The sequence below is a fragment of the Pipistrellus hanaki genome (assembly GCF_964339955.1).
Source record: "Pipistrellus hanaki genome assembly, chromosome: 1".
Taxonomy (NCBI): domain Eukaryota; kingdom Metazoa; phylum Chordata; class Mammalia; order Chiroptera; family Vespertilionidae; genus Pipistrellus; species Pipistrellus hanaki.
The window spans coordinates 140592699-140610006 of record NC_140503.1 but is presented as its reverse complement, the minus strand read 5'-3'; the positions used below and the strand labels follow the sequence as shown (position 1 = coordinate 140610006).

Genomic DNA, 17308 nt, shown 5'->3' with positions numbered 1-17308 from the left:
AATATTGATAACTCTATTCTAAATCAATTTTATATCATGTACTTAGCAATTACATCCATAGGAAAGGAATTTAATAGGCATTTCTTTGCAAATCTAGATACAAGCAACTATTGAAATTTTCTTAACTTGTTTGGTTTTCACTTTTTTTATAACGTGTTACTTTCCTGAAACCACATTCAAAGGCTAGGAAGATTGAACCCCTGCAAAATACACTTGAAGGTTAAGTAGTAACTAGAGATCTCAGCTAATCCTGTGTAATCTGCTCTTACTAAATGGCTGTTTGTGTTCCAGGCACACCAGCCTCTGAATGCTTAGGATTTGGTCTTTACCTTTTGTTCCAATAACCTCTAAAAGGAGCAATGCGTCTCTTAGCATGTCTGGGCGTTGTGCTTAGCTTTTTGGAAGGAGTGAGTTGTTTATGTCCTTCACAGTGCACCTGCGATTATCACGGCAGAAATGATGGCATGGGATCAAGGTATGCTACTAAGTGTCCTAATGATTCAGAGGAAAGGGACTCCACTATCAGCCTTATTTGAAAGCAAACTGTTGATCAGAAATCAGAGGAGAGAAGGTTTAATTTACATAAGTTTTAACTTAGTTGTGTTAATACTGTTTGCTAACTCTATGCTTTTATTTTCAGAAGTTTAGCTCTTAAAAGCTCCTAATTTTTATTTGAGAGCTTCAGACACATACAAAAATGTTCATTGCACTTGTGTTCAGAAAATGTTCACTTCAGGAGGTCCAGCTGAAGTGTGTGTGGCCCGCTCAGCCTGACACAGAGAGCAGGGCCGATCAGGAGGTGCCCAGATCATTTGCTTCCCAAGTTTTCCATTTCATTTTGAGGGTTATTCATACCAACCAGATAGACTTTAGAAAGCAAAAAGGACTCTTATAAGAGTGAAATTACAGACGTTCATAATTAGAATTTTTCATTTTAAGATATTGGAATTTACAAAGAAAGGAGGTTTGAAAGATAAGAATCAACTCTATCAGTTGCTGACACTGTCGGGCCTCACAGAAGTTATTTAATCTCTGGGTTGCTTTAACATCTACCTGTGAAGTGAAAATAATTAAATACTCATAATATACATGAGTCCTTTGAGATAGAAATTAAATGCAAAAGGAACGTTTGTTAGCTAACCATGGTAGACCATAATTTTTTAAAAAAGGATATTTCATGACAAAATCAGATGTTTTGTGTGACTTTGTTGATGGTTTTGTGACTTTTGAGGTTATTTGAACAGTGAGCCTCTTAAAGTAATTTGTTGAGTCACTCGAGTTATGTTCTATACCTTTAAACAAATTAGTAAAAATTTAAACATATTATTGAGTAGTTTGTCTTGTTATTCTATAAACTTTTAGTAACTCTTGGTATCTTTTTGAGAGATTTACTAGGTGGTTTAAGACAGTGAGAAGAATATAACAAATTACAAAGCCCTACTTGGCAAAAGCTAGGTAGCACTCACAGCTCACGCCAGGGTACCTAAGATACAACCCAGAAATGTTTCCTTTCCAATGGTGGCCCCATTATTGATGGATTTTATGAAAACCGTAGTGTATTATTCTTGGCAAGAACTCTAGAAAGAATTTATTTCTATTGCAAGTGAAGAAACGAAGCCAAGTGGAGGCTAAAGGACTGTGCAAGGTCACCGCTCAGAGCTGATAAAGACACGGGGTCTTTCAGCTTCCAATCCAGGCTTTCCTCCATTACACTGGAATGCTAACTTAATGAGTAGAAATTGGATCATTCTGGTCTCAAGTAGCACTGAAATTTGTGATAGAGAGAGCAGAGATGAAGAATAGGAAGTGTCCTCATAGAATTCTGATAGTTCCGAATGGTCTTCCCCTGAAGTTACAGACAGGAGATGCTAGCTAGCAGGACATCACAGCTTTACGCTGTGTTTACCCCTCTTTACCTGGTAGGCTGCTTTTAAAGTTCACCCATTTAATGTGATATATTTCACCGAATGGCTGATTTGTTTACTACATGTATAATGCATTATAATTTATGTTTCATTGTTCATTTTCAGCAGTCCAAAGGAAATGAGTATGCAATGGGAGATTAATAGATTTAAAGTTACAATGCATCTAAATTCTCTGATTCTTCATATTTTATACCTACACATGGGGCATGCTTGTTTTTTCTATGCCTATTTTACATGTGCCACTGAGCAAGGTCACACTGTGACCTGCTCAAGGTCACTTAAGTTACTGAATGGTGAACATAATAAACTTGTAGTTTCTGGTTTATTCCTTGGGCTGGAAGCAATGCACAAGTCACATTGTTAAAATAGAGCTCAGCTTTAAGCCTCTACTGCGAATACTTGCTCCTTCCTTCCTTAAAAGAGATCAATTTATAACTTCAGCAGGGGATTCTTTAAAAATGGGCCATTTCGTGAAGAGGTGAAGTGTGCACTTTGAAGTTGGACCAATGTGGGTTGGAAGGTGGCTGTGTGACCCACTAGCTATGTAACCTTGGCAAGTTCCCTAATGGTGATAGGCCTCAGTTACTTTAGCTGTAAAAAGAAGATTGATGATAAAAATAGCAGGCACCCCCTGAATGCCTGTTATGTGTCAGGAAGGTATAAAACTTTACATGCGTTTCCATGAACCATCCTAACCATCCTATATGGGGCCATTGGTGAGGATGGACTTTGCCACAAAAGAGATGGCATGAGCTTAGATCTGAGCCAAAATCAAACCAGCTCCAGAGCTGGTGCCTTTACCTCTTACCCAGCCTTTACCTCACAGGGCTGCCCAGCAATTAAATAAGGTAATGAATATGGTGTGTGATGGACAGGCCTGACTTATAAAGAACTTCATCAATAGTAGGTGAGCCGTATGAAATTTCTTATCTTTGATCATTTTTAACCTACAGAAATGGCTATGTCATATGGTTTAACATAGAAGAAGATAATGATGGCAAACTATTAATGAACAGGTCAACCAGGCTCCACAAATATTTTGTGAAAACCAGTAAGGAGTTTTCATTTGATGCATGTTTCAAATGAGCATTGTTTTTTCCAATGGGTCTCGGAAAGCAGGTCTCCTCCCACTGCTCTTGTTGTGACACTAGGACAGTGCTGTGTAATGACCAAGATATGAATGAGCTCCCCCTGAACTTCCCCGTGGACACTGCGAAGCTTCGCATAGAGAAGACCGTCATCCGCACGATCCCCGCCGAGGCCTTCTACTACCTGGTGGAGCTCCAGTACCTCTGGGTGACTTACAATTCTGTGTCTAGCCTTGAGGCCAGCAGCTTTTACAACCTGGGGCAGCTGCATGAGTTGCGCTTGGATGGGAATTCTCTCGCTGCCTTCCCTTGGGCATCTCTGCTGTACATGCCCCGTCTAAGAATCCTGGATTTGCACAACAACCAAATAACCAGTGTGCCAAATGGGGCAGCCAGGTACCTGAAGAACCTCACCTACTTGGATTTATCAAGCAACAGACTAACCACACTGCCACCAGAATTCCTGGAGAGCTGGTCCCATGTACTTACAACATCGTCTGGAAGCCGGAAGCTTTCAGCAAGAATTATTCTTGGTAAGCTCACAAGCCTCTCTGCTCCTCTCAGGTCCAGATAATTCACTCAGCATATTGCTCAGTTGTGCAATCGTTTCTTGGTTATTGAGTTTGGTTTCTTATTCTGTACTTGCCCTTTGCGTGGAATAGCACTTTATCAGTTGACCTAAGTCAATTTACCCATCTATCCTGTGTAGGTATAATGGTTGTGTGTGTGTGTGTGTGTGTGTTGAAGTTGGGAGGAGAGTTGGATTCATAAACGCAGAGACTAATGCCGCTATTAGAGAGCCCGGAGCTGAGTGACAAAATCCACCAACCTACCCTGGTTCTTCTGAGGACACTGATGCTCCATCCTGCCATGGTCCACCTTCTGCTCTGGTCTCTTTTCAACCCTTCATCAGCTTCTGCAGGAGGGGAGAGGGGCATCACTATCTGTATGAGGTGGCAGCAGTTTAGTTAGTTAGGGAGGATAGCAGCCAAATTTTTGTAACCTAAAAAGAAATGATGAAGATTGCAGTTATTTTATTGGCCCCAAATAGATCTCCTAATGCACATAGTCTCTTAATTTAATTGTGATTAGTTTTATATATTTCAATCTTGACTTTGTTTAGGTTCTAGGGATATTTGCCTTGGGTGTTACTTTTTAAAATTTTATTAAAAAAAAAACTTTATTGTTGAGATTATCACCCTGTTTCCTCCCCCCAATTATCTTCTTCACCTGGATCCTGCCATTCCTCAGGCCTTCACCACCCTATTGTCTGTGTCCATGGATAATGCATGTATGTATATAAGTTCTTTGGTTAATCTCTTTCTGCTCCCCCTTCCCCTTTCCTCTGAGATCCATTAGTCTGTTCCATGTTTCCATGCCTCTGGTTCTATTTTATATATCACGTTTTTTGTTTATTAGATTCCTTGTTCATTTATTTTTATTTTCAGATTCAATTGTTGATAGATATGTATTTATTGCCATTTTATTGTTTATATTTTTAATCTTTCTTCTTTTTCTTAAAGAATACCCTTTAACATTTCATGTAATACTGGTTTGGTAGGGAAGAACCCCTTTAGCTGTTTCTTGTCTGTAAAGTTCTTTACCAGACCTTCAATTCTAAATGATAACTTTGCTGGGTAGAGTAATCTAGGTTGTAGGTCCTTGCTATTCATCACTTTGACTATTTCTTGCCACTCCTTTATTACCTGCAAAGTTTCTGTTGAGAAATCAGCTGACAGTTGTATGGGTGCTCCCTTAGGTAACTAACTGCTTTTCTCTTGCTTCTTTTAAGATTCTCTTTTTGTCTTTAACCGTTGGTGTTTTAATTATGATTTATCTTGGTATGGGCCTCTTTGGGTTCCTCTTGTTTGGGACTCTCCGTGCTTCATGGACTTTTATGTTTTATTTCATATATCAGGTAAGAGAAGTTTCCTCTTATTATTTTTTCAAGTAGATTTTTCAATTTCTTGTTCCCTCTCTTCTCCTTCTGGTAATCTCATGATGAGGATTTTGTTACATTTGAAGTTGCCCCAGACATTCCTTTCACTCTCTTCATATTTTTGGGTTGTTCTTTCTTTTTGTTCTTCTGAGTGTTTTTTTTTTTTTTTTTTCTTCCTCATATTTTCAAATCATTGATTTGTTCTCAGAATCCTCTATTATCCTATAAATTATTATTTATTTTAGTTAGTGTATGCTTAATTTCTGACTGGTCCTTTCTTATCTTTGAAATTCTCACCAAGATCCTTCAAAGTCTCACTAAGTTCTTGAAGCTCTCACTAAGATTCTTGAGTAACCTTATAACCATTGTTTTGATTCTGTATCCAGTATTTTGCTTGCTTCCATTTTTTTCATTTGTGACATGTTTCTTTGTCTCTGCATTCTGGTTGCTTCTATGTTGTTTCTATATATTAGGTAGAGCTGCTATGTTTGCTGGAATTGGTAGATTGGCCTTATGTAGTAAGTGTCATATAGATCCCAGTGGCTCAGCCTTCCCAGTCACCTGAGCTGTGTGCACTGTTGTGTTGTTGTTGAGCCTTGATTGCTATTTGGTCACTGGGAAGGATTGACCCCAGGCCAATTAGCTGTGAGGACCAGTATGATTATAGTGGAAGAGCTGCTGTGCATGACACACCCCTATGAAGCAGGACTTGCTTCAGTGGGGCTTTGGTGCTCTCCAAGTCTACCCCTTGAGTGTGTCATATGTGGATGTGATAGGGTTGTAATCTAGCATGGTCTGAAGCTGATCACTAGGTGTACTGGCTCTGGGGCCTTTCGTGAGATACAAATCCAGCTACTGCTTGTGCCATGCATGGGGCCACCTGGCATGAGCTACAGTGCGATCTGCAGATAGTTGCTACTTGTGTTGTGTTTGAAGGTGCCTCAGAGAGTCCAAGCTATGAACCAAGGCTGGCTGCTGCGAGTGCTGGGCCTGGGGCCACTTATCATGAGGTATGGGACATGTTGAGGCCAGCAGCTGCTTGTTTGAGAGATTTTAGGAAAGGACAGACCATTCATATGGGAAAGCCACTGCAAACAGCTTGGGTGAGGTTACAAATTGGGTGGGGTCTCAGGGAATAACCAGGTCTGGGTGAACAGTGTGGGCCAGAGACTCAGATATAGTGACAATGTCAGCACTGTAGTGGGGAAGTCTCAGCAAAGGAACAATTACTTCTTCTAGCACCTCTGTCTGGGAGAAAGCTGCTGCCTAGTTTTTGCCCTGATGTCAGACAGATTAGTTCCTCCCTATTTGTCCTGGGATCCTTTCAAGCTGCTGCCCCAAAGCTGCTGGGTCTCAGAGGAAATGAGTCCAATATATGCTCTGGCCCTTTAAGAGGAATTCCTGGTTTTCCAGGAGCCTCTGTCACTCAGCCACAATTCCCTCTGGTTTTTACAGCCCAAAGTTATGGGGACTTCTTTTCCCAGCATTGGAGGGTCTGATGTAAGACTGGGCCCCCTTGCTCTTCATGGGACATCTCCATAGCCAAGATAGCCCTCTATTTAAAAAAAAAAAAAAAAAAAAAAAAGAAAAAAAGCCATGCTTGGGTATAGGACCAGCCTGTTACATGCATCTGCTCCTCTTACCAGATTTGATGTGCTTTATTCTTTAATTCTCTAGTACCATTCATCCAGATTTAAGGCAGATGGTTGTTCTGTGGTGTAGATGTAATTTTGATGTGGTTGTGGGAGGGTGCCTCACAACTATCTTTGCCCGGTCTTTCTGTCTTGGGTTCTTAAAATGTAAACTCCCTCACAACAGTAAGGCTCTGTTATCAGGGCACAAAGTGTGTCCATGAGATGAGGCTGTACTTCTAAATAACTAGTGAGCTTTTGGCTAGTGAGGTAACTTATAACGATTTTGGAGTGAGAAGCAACTAGATGCTAAATTTGTCCCAGGAATCCCTATTGACCATATAAAATATTAGCTGAAGTCAAGTATGAAGAAAAGATAATTTGAGATTTTTTTTTTAAATAAAAAAAAGAGAAAATGCTGTGTCAGCATTTAAATGGATTTAGTATTGCTTTTGTTGAAATGTATTTGAGTCTTCAAAACTCATCATTAAACAAAGGCAATGAGAACTGATCCTAGATTTTCTAGAACTCAGTATTTCACTGTAGCAATTATATCTTCCCAGGCGCCCTGGAAAATTTACTTGTGTCTTATTAGACTGGGACACAATCTGCTTCTATTTCATTTTTATTGTCCAGTGTTTATGATTGTCAGCAGATGAAGGTTCTAATTGTAATATAATAGTAATAGAAATGGCTAACATTGATGGAGTGCTTACTCAGGGACAAGCCTAATTCTTATACTTTACAGGTATGTCTTCTTCTAGTCTCATATTAACCCTGTTGTAAATACCATTTCATCCCCATTTTATAGATGAGGAAATGAGGCACAAGCTAAGCCACTTGACCAAATTCGCTCACCACGTGGTGATGGAGCTGGGATATGAGTGCAGGCTGTTTGGCACTGGCATCCATGCTCTTCCTCCTCACTCCTTTGTAACTCGGGGTATAGTATGTAATAATACCAGACTCACTTTCCTCCCAAATGCATTACTTTTCTGAGCTCTTTATATCCTGTATTTATTTAATGGAAATTTAGGCAGAGGCTTTTCCATTACTCCCTCCTCTCTTCCACATGAGTGAAAATACCAACTTAATAAAATTGTCCTTTAAGGTAGCCACAAAACATAAACTAGTGTCCTGCAAGTAAGCATTTAAACTAACTATGAAACTAGATTAGACTTTTGAGTTGCAATACAGGTAAATTTCCCTGGCTTCTTCCTCGAGAATAAGCAAATATTTATGTAGGCAGGCTCCATAGGCCTTACACTGTTTATCTTGGAGGAAAAAGCCTGCAGTAGGAGAGGTATTCAATGCCTTTTTGGGTGTTTTTCCCTGGTACCCAAATTGCTATCCTTTAAACACGGGTTTTTCCATAATCAGAATGGAGTTCACCTGAAGGGCTGTGGTGGCACTGGTACTTTCACAGAATTTTTGAAATGGCATTCATTTAATTCAGCAAACACTCCTCAATCCCTATGGATGTGCCTCTCCTCTGCTACCCTGTTTCCCCGAAAATAAGACAGTGTCTGATATTAATTTTTGCTCCCAAAGAAGCGTTAGGTCTTATTTTCAGGGGATGTCTTATTTTTCCATGAAGAAGAATACGGTACACATTTATTGTTAAATGAAAATAAAGGAAATGTATTACCTGTATACGGTACGGTAGTACGGTAGTTGTCAACACAAATCAGACAAACTGTGAATCCTACAGTATCAAGAATTTACTCATTTATTCAATGACAATCATGTCATCATCTTCTGGAACATCATCATAACAATCCAATTCCTGAATTTCCTGCTGAATTTCTTGTGACTCCATTTCTTTCAGAATCAGTGAACCAAATCTCTCATGTTTAGCAATAGCACTGTCTTTAAATGAGTACTTCTTGTCAAGGTAGCCTGCTCACAGTGCATTTGCAATGCAACTGTCAGTGATTTTCTCCCATGAATTTTTCACCCAAGTCACAACACTTGCAGTTTAGGTTTCACAAAGTTTATGGTAAATTAATTTTCATTCTGAGACAGAGACTAGGAGGGCCTTATTTTCGGGGGGATGCCTTATATTTCACTCAGAAGGAAACCTGTAAGTAGGTCTTATTTTTGGAGGATGTTTTATTTTCGGGGAAACATGGTAGCAAGTTCCACATAGCTAAGGCTTACCCCTTGCTAGGTGCCCTTCTGAGGACTCCTGGGGCATCTCAGCCTTCTGAAAAACCACGTGAGGTGGGACTGTAATCAACATCCTCTTCACCAGCTGATAAAGAGGCGGGGTCAAGCTTCTAATCATAGTCCATCTCCTGGGATATCCTCTTTTATTCTTTAAATGCTTATTTACTTATTATTTATTTGTTTTTACTTTTTATTGAATTTATTGGAAGTGACATTGATTAATAAAATTATATAGGTTTCAGGTGTACAATTCTATAATACATTATCTGTATATTGTATTGTGTGTTCACCACCCTAAGCCAACTCTCCTTCCATCCCCTTTGTCTCCTCTTTATCCTCTGCTACCTTTTCCCACCCCCCTTTTTCCCTGGTAATCACTATACTCTCATCTGTGTTGTTGAGGTGTTTTTTAATTTTTTTTTATTTTTGCTTAATGCTTTTATCTTTTTCACGCAGCTCTCCAACTCCTCTCCACTCGGACAGCTGTCAGTCTGTTCTCTGTATCTATCCATCTGTTTTTAGAAACTATTTTTAAAAAAATATATTTTATTGATTTTTTACAGAGAGGAAGGGAGAGAGATAGAGAGCTAGAAACGTCGATGAGACAGAAACATCGACCAGTTGCCTCTTGCACACTCCCTATCGGGGATGTGCCTGCAACCAAGGTACATGCCCTTGACCGGAATCGAACCCGGGACCTTTCAGTCTGCAGACCGACGCTCTACCACTGAGCCAAACCGGCTTCGGCTATCCATCTGTTTTTATTTACTTTTTGTTAGCCCATTTAATCCAATTACTGCGATGCATGGAAAGCATTTACCCCTTTAGAAAAAAGATAAGGCAAAGTCCATCTGGCCCTGGCCAAGAATAGCAATCTAAAATAAATTAATTAATGCAAATTGCTGTGGCTGTGGTTGGCACGTTGCTTTGAAGGAATGCAGTACAAGTAACACTTTAACTCTGGAGGGCTCTTGTACCTTTGTCCCCAGAAGAAAAAACACTTGATGAATGTGTTCAGCACTTAGATGGCTGTTATTCAGGTTTTTTAAGTTGTACCTTTGACCTTAGATATTTCAAAACTGGAATAAATGCACGTTTTGTTCTTGAGGGATTTGAAACAACTATTTCCCTGGTTTACATAACTTTTAGATATAGCCAGTTGGATTAATTTTTAAAAGAATTTTACTTCATTGTTAACACATTTTTATAACAGTTTCAAGGCTCGAATGACACTGCTAATGTTACAGCTCTTTGATCTTTCCCTATGTAGACGTTTGTACTCCAGATACCACTGCTTGGACATTGGTTATTTGTAGATAAGAGTACTTCTCACTGCCACCTGTGGCTCTAGCTGTTTTTAGGTGATGAAGAAATGAGTTACGGTAGGAGTATTAGATAGAAGGCTACAGTGTATGGGATTAGGACTACTTACAAAGCCACGAAAATGATCTCTGTGCTTTAATGTTCTTTGGTGTGAAATTGGAAAAATCATAGTAGCTTCCTGAGGTCCGTGTAAGACATAGACACGGTGGTGGAGAATGAGAGCTTTAAGGTCAGGATAGTGAGGTTCAAATCCTGACTGCATTCCAGTTGGGCAGACGCCTTAACCTCCCAGAGCATTGGTTTTCTCCTCTTTAAAGTGAGGATGATACTAATGTCATCCACCTCATGCTGTTGTCAGACAGATCCTTTGGCATGCTGAGCACTGTTGGCAGATAATGTGTCATTGTCCCTCACATCTCTGCATATCTTCTGAGCAGAGGCAGGCACTGACTGCCCTTTGTTCTGAACAACCTTTTCAAGAATATTTGTGTAGAGAGTAGCTTTGAAAGGTAGGGGTATGTCCCCCTCCAGAGCAAAGGGTAGGCTTGCTTACTGCCCAGTGCAATAAGGATAACCTCTCCCTTCAGAGCTATGAGTAATAAACTGTCTTTCATCTCTGAACAGGAGTCTTGTGTCTTCTGCCAACTTCTAAGAAATTGGGGAACTGGGATGAGTTGGTCACTCTGGACCTTTTACAATTCTTGACAAATACAGTCTTTGCAACAGAGGATGCAATCAATAACTGTCAACTGGTATTGTTATCTTATAAAGAAAAAGTCTTGGACAGCAGGTGCTTTGAAAGTATAAAGTATTCTACACCTATTATTACATGACAGGATGAATTTGATGTTTGTTGGCAGGTTGAATAGAATTCAAATCAATATTAGGGAAATGGTCATAGATTCACGGGACTAATTGTAAGAGAAAGAAGTCTAAGGTAATTGACCATGAAAGAAAAGGAATTGTTAAGATAGTTGAAAAAACACACACAGTAAATGCTTATCAATGCTGGCAGAAAATAACCATCAGTCATGAAGTGCTATTATAATAAAAACTAGAGGCCCAATGCACGAACTTCATGCAAGAGCAGGCCTTCCTTCCCCCGGCTGCCGGCACTGGCTTCCTCTGGCACCTGGGACCGTGGCTGCCCTTGCAGCTCTGACTTCGTCCAGAAGGTCATCCAGAAGGATGTCCAGTCTAATTAGCATATTATGCTTTTTTTAATTATAGATAGGCATAAATAGGAATCTAGAATTTATAGTGAACAGTTAAATCTTCCACCATGGTTAGAATTTTTTAAAATTGCAATTCTGTCATTTCTCCTTAGGAATCATTGTATAATCCACTCCATTAGTAAAAAGTCACAACCTCAAATCTTCCAGAGATAAATCCTTTCAACCTGGGGCTTTGTGGGAGGCTGCTATGGGACATCACCCTTAAGATCCTTAGAGAGACTTTGTCTGACTGCAGGCTCTGAAGCACCATCTCAGATCCCTCTGAGACCTTAGCAAATGCTATTATGGTCCCACTCACACTGGATTAATTTTCATTCTGAAGCTCTTTTTTAATTTGAAAATTTTGGAGAGGCTCAGCATAAAAAAAAAAAGTTTTATTATTTTTTTATTTTTCAATTATAGTTCTCATTCAATATTATTTTGTATTAGTTTCAGGTGTACAGCATAAGACTTAGACAATTCTGTACTTTACATAGTAATCCCCCCAATATTTCAAGTACCCACCTGGCACCATAGGTAGTTATTATAATATTATTGACTATATTCCCTATGCTACTTTACATCCCATAACTATTTTGTAACTACTAATTTGTTCTTCCTAATGCGTTCACAGTCTTCACCCAGCCCTCCAAATCCCCTCCAATCTGGCAGCTATCAGTCTGATCTCTGTATCTATAAGTCTGCTTTTTTTGTTTGTTTGTTTATTTTGCTCTTTAGATTCCACATATAAGTGAAATCATATGGTATTTGTTTTTCTCTGTCTGACTATGTCACTTAGCGGTACCCATCAGGCCCATCCATGTTGCCACATATATTGGATTTCATTCTTTTTATTGTTGGTTAATATTCCAATGTATGCAGATACCACAGCCTTTTTATCCAATGGTCTATTGATGGACATTTGAGTTGCTTCCTTACCTTGGCTATTGTAAATAATGGGGTGCACATATTCTTTTCAATTAGTATTTTAGTTTTTTTCAGATATATATATATACACAGAAGTGGAATTCCTGGGTCATAAGGCAGTTCTATTTTTAATTTTTTGAGGAATCTTCGTACTGAAACAATTTTATTATGGACCCAGCAGGTTTTGGTTCTTTTATATCTATATTAGCTTTTATATATAAAAATATTTTATATTTACACTTCATATCTTCTTTTATCTGATGTCTCTTTACAGTTTATTATGAGCAGCAAGAAGATACCAGGCAGCACTCAGTGTGGAAATGTCCTTAGCTAGAACTTTTATTTATTGAGTATGTTTCCTACATTTCCTGTTAAACACAGGTGACAGTGTTGCTAAACTTTGCCACTCCCATAACAAGGGTCTCCTTCCCTTAGTTTCCAGTAGCATTTTCCTCACTCTTCTTTAAGCTCACACTGACAGTCTTTTGGAAGGCCAGCACATCTCGGCTAATAACTCTGACAGCTGAGGCAGATCCTGAAGGCACTTGCAACAGGAGGTTGTCAACCAACTTTGTTCCTGGTGGCTGATTCTCTCCAGAAGGGGAATTTGGGCAATATATCTTCATGGCTACAACAGATGAAATTCATGCCAAGCCATGTTCTAACCTCTACCAATCTTTCCAGTCTTATCTCTGACATTATCTGCATCTCACTCAATGCTTTTGCTGTACCAAAGTTGTGCTACCTTAATATGTCTTCAGATCACACACAATCATGATGCAGTGCAGGCTGAGTTAGGTCCCTCTTAGCATCCTATAATACTTATCCTATATAATAAAAGGGTAATATGCAAATTGACCTTAATGGCAGAACTACTGGGAACGACCGGTTGCTATGACATGCACTGACAACCAGGCAAACGCTCAATGCAGGAGCTGCCCCCGGTGGTCAGTGCACTCCCACAGAGGGAGCTCTGTTAAGCCACAAGCCAGGTGGAGTGCAGCAGTGGTGGTGGGAGCCTCTCCTGACTCTTCTGCAGTGCTAAGGATGTCCGACTGCCACTGGACTGTGAGAGGATGCAGGCTGGGCTGAGAGATGCCCTCCCTCCCGCCCTAAGTGCACAAATTTTTGTGCATTGGGCCTCTAGTAATAATATAAGTAATTTCATAGCACCCTAGAAGTATCTCTATCACTTTGTTTATGACATTCTGTGTTACTAGGATTCAAATCTTGGCTCTGACGCTAATTAGCTATGTGACCTGGGTCAAATTATTGGTTTTCCTGTGTCTTAGCTTCTTCATCTTTACAGGGTGAATAACAAATACTGTCTTCTATATAGGGTTGTTAGGATTAAATGAGAAAATACTAGTAAGTGCTTAGAACAAAGTACAGAGTAAGTGCTCAATGACTATTAGCTATGACCCTTCATGATCTGAACTGAGAGGACTTGTTCATTCACGTGACTGGATCCAGGGCAAAACTGATAGAAAGGCGACTCCACTTCATCCCTGAGTGCACTTCTGTTTTTAGGGAGACCGTGCAAACACCTGCTTCTCCAAGAGGCTGTGATGTAAACTAAGGCCATCAGAATAACCTTTACCAGCCTTTTCCTCCTTCTGGGTTAGGTCTGCAGGACAACCCGTGGTTCTGTGACTGTCACATTTCCCAAATGATTGAGATATCCAAAGTTGCTGATCCTGCCATAGTACTTCTTGATCCACTGATGGTCTGCAGTGAGCCCGAGCACCTGACAGGGATTTTATTCCAGCGGGCTGAGCTGGATCAGTGTGTGAAGCCATCGGTGATGACCTCGGCCACCCGAATCACGTCTACTCTGGGCAGTAATGTCCTGCTGCGGTGTGATGGCACTGGCTACCCCACCCCGCAACTCACATGGAGCAGATCTGACCACTCGCCTGTTAATTACACAGGTATTTTTTTTTTTTTTAATTTGGGTGCCATGTTGAAACAAAGTTTTCAAAGATCTATATTTAATCTCAGTTTGGGGAATATTTGTAATCTGCTTGTTAATTCTAATAAAATATGCCAAGAGTGTTAGGTAAAAGGGATTTGAAAGTTCATTTTCTTAGTTAATATTTTCCTCAGTTGGTATCTGACTAACTACATAGATGAAATTAGAGAATTTAAAATATATTTTATTGATTTTTCACAGAGAGGAAGGGAGAGAGATAGACAGCTAGAAACGTCGATGAGAGAGAAACATCGACCAGCTGCCTCCTGCACACCCCACACCGGGGATGTGCCCGCAACCAACGTATAATACATGCCCTTGACGGGAATCGAACCTGGGACCCTTCAGTTTGCAGACCGACGCTCTACCGCTGAGCCAAACCAGTTTCGGCAGAAATTAGAGAATTTGATTCTTTTCTTAGAAAACATGATCTATTGCATGAATGACTGCATGGAAGGCCTTTGTCTTGCTTTGTCATCTTGGATATGGCTCACTTTAAAACGTACGTATAATGATTGCAATTTCCTCAGAAGGGATTTTCATATCAGTTTCTCATTTTAAATGATTGTGTAAATAATTACATGCAAACATTATTGTGAATAAAAAAGTATAACTTTTAGAAATATTGTTTTCATAGACTTTTCAGATCCTACTATGTCCAAGCCAATGCTTTGGCCTCAGTTTCTATAGTAATATTCTGATGAGCAATCTACTCTTAAAACTCCTGAAAGTTAAATTAAATCAAGGTTCAAATAATGAAACTTGATAAAAAGAAATTCAAGGCTTACTATCCTTACAAATAGATAGTAAATGGTCCATGCCTTGAGGTGTGAGTTAAACTTGGGGCTCTCGGAATACTGCTTAGTGTATTTGTTTTCAGAAAGCTTCAGAAATCAAGACAGAATGGAAATATGTCAGATTTAAGTGTTTAGGAAAGTAAAATTCCAATTTTTCAAAAACTATATATTATTCTACAAATAAAAGAACCTATGATTTACTAGTTTATATAAACTAAATATAAAATAAAAGATTGAGAATACAAATGATGACTCCTCCATGCCAGAAAATGATCTGCTATGCCCTCTGTAGATAGATAGCATTTTATTACAATGAAGAAATATTTGTGGAAATATTAAATTAAGGCCTTGTGATAAACATTTTATAGGACAATAGTGAATTAAAATTAGAAGGGATCTTTGAGATCACTTTTTCTTATCCCCTTATTTTAAAAATATAGAAACAAAGACCTAAAGACACTAATTGACAAGTCTGAAATTACATACTACTTAGTGGACAAAAGTGAATTAAAATTAGAAGGGATCTTTGAGATCACTTTTTCTTATCCCCTTATTTTAAAAATATAGAAACAAAGACCTAAAGACACTAATTGACAAGTCTGAAATTACATACTACTTAGTGGACAAAAGTTTACTAAAATCAAGTCTCCCAATTCACAGTCCCATGTCTCTTAAAAATACTATTTTCTGTATAGACTCATGACACCTAGCATGACCTAGAGCATCAGCTGCCATTAGGGACTTGCTGTATGCCATTTCCCTCTTGGCTTATGAAAAAGGGACGCATGTAGATCCAAACAATTGCTTCTTTGTTCAGTTGGCATGTTGCTTTTTTCCTCCTCACAGAATTATATATATATTTATTTTTTCTTATTTTTTCTTCCAGTAATTCAGGAATCTCCAGGGGAAGGAGTCAGATGGTCGGTAATAAGCTTCACAGACATTTCTTACAAGGATGCTGGGGATTACAAGTGTAAGGCCAAAAATTTGGCTGGGATGTCAGAAGCCCTGGTTACCGTGACAGTGGTTGGTATTGTCACGACCACCATCGCATCAGACAGCTCTGAAAGAAGAAATGGAGATCACCCTGGGCGAGAAGGCCAGCCAGGATCTAGAAGGTCTATATCCACACCTGGTTCATTGCCATCTCCCTGGCCTTCTTCCTCCTCTTCTTCCTCTCCCTCTTCTTCTGCTTTTCTTTCTACTTCTACTTCATCTCCTCCTTCTGCTGCTTCCTTCTTCTTATACCCATTCTCCTCCTCCATGGTTTCTCCAACCACAGCTCTAAGCACTAAAATTTCAACAAGCACCACCCTGGCCAGCCGGCAGTCCCTCCAGCTGCCTCCAGATGGGGAAAGAAATGTAAAGGTGGAGATGGGTGGAAGTCAGCGCCCCCCAGCTAGTGCAAGTAGACAAGAAGAGCTGGCATCATTGGGTCGAACAAGGCCCAGGGAGACGAATACCACGATAGAAAACCTCAGGGCAGTCAGTGAGACCAAGGAGAGTGTGACCTTGATGTGGAACACCATCAACACCGTGCCTAACTCAGAGGTGACCGTGCTGTATTCCAAGCACGGGGAGCAGGACCTGCTGCTGCTGGATGCAGACTTCAGCAAGAACCAAGTCACCATCGACGGCCTGGAGCCTGGTAGGCAGTACATAGCATGCGTCTGTCCAAAAGGGGCACCTCCCCAGAAAGACCAATGTATCACCTTTTCTACCGACGGTGCTGAAGAAGGTCATTCGCAAGAGCCCTTCCTTATGGCGGTGAGCGGTGCCGCCTGCGTTGTTGTCTTGCCGTTGATTGTTTTCCTGTTGTATAAAGTTTGCAAACTGCAATGTAAGTCAGAGTCCTTCTGGGAAGAAGATTTGGAAAAAGAGACTTATATCCAGTTTGAAACCCTCTCCCCAAGGTCTCAAAGCATAGGGGAACTCTGGACCCGAAGGCACAGAGATGATCCTGAAAAACTGCTGCTTTGTTCTGGGTCAAGTGTGGAATCTCGGATGACTTTTAAAAGTGAAGAGATCTAGACCAGATTGTTGTTGCCAAGATTATATAGCTCAGGCACACATGAATGCACAAAATATCTTCCAAAAAATGAAGAATTTGAGGGTGTATTTGGCTCTTTGTTTGGATGACTTTTAGACAGATTTTCACATCTTCCATAATAATCACAAGTGGAGTGATTTTGTGTTTTAAAAAACTACCATCAGACCTCTGAACTGAACAATATTTTTTATTTTTTAAATAAAATATCTATTGTTGAAAGTATTACTTATATTCCCCTTCCCCCCCCCCCCCATTGACCCCTTCTAGCCTGCA

The 17308-nt window shown here is 39.9% G+C and overlaps 1 protein-coding gene across 1 annotated transcript; it reads left to right on the top strand.

Annotated features, from left to right (window-relative positions):
- Positions 1-323: 323 nt before the first annotated feature.
- Positions 324-17016, top strand: LRIT3 (leucine rich repeat, Ig-like and transmembrane domains 3; the record flags this gene model as incomplete). The annotated part of the gene is made up of 4 exons (XM_084877319.1): positions 324-475; positions 3077-3546; positions 13842-14147; positions 15872-17016. Exons 1-4 carry the CDS (start codon positions 360-362, stop codon positions 17014-17016), a joined length of 2037 nt encoding a protein of 678 aa, XP_084733445.1. The 5' UTR covers positions 324-359.
- Between the last annotated feature and the right edge of the window lie 292 nt (positions 17017-17308).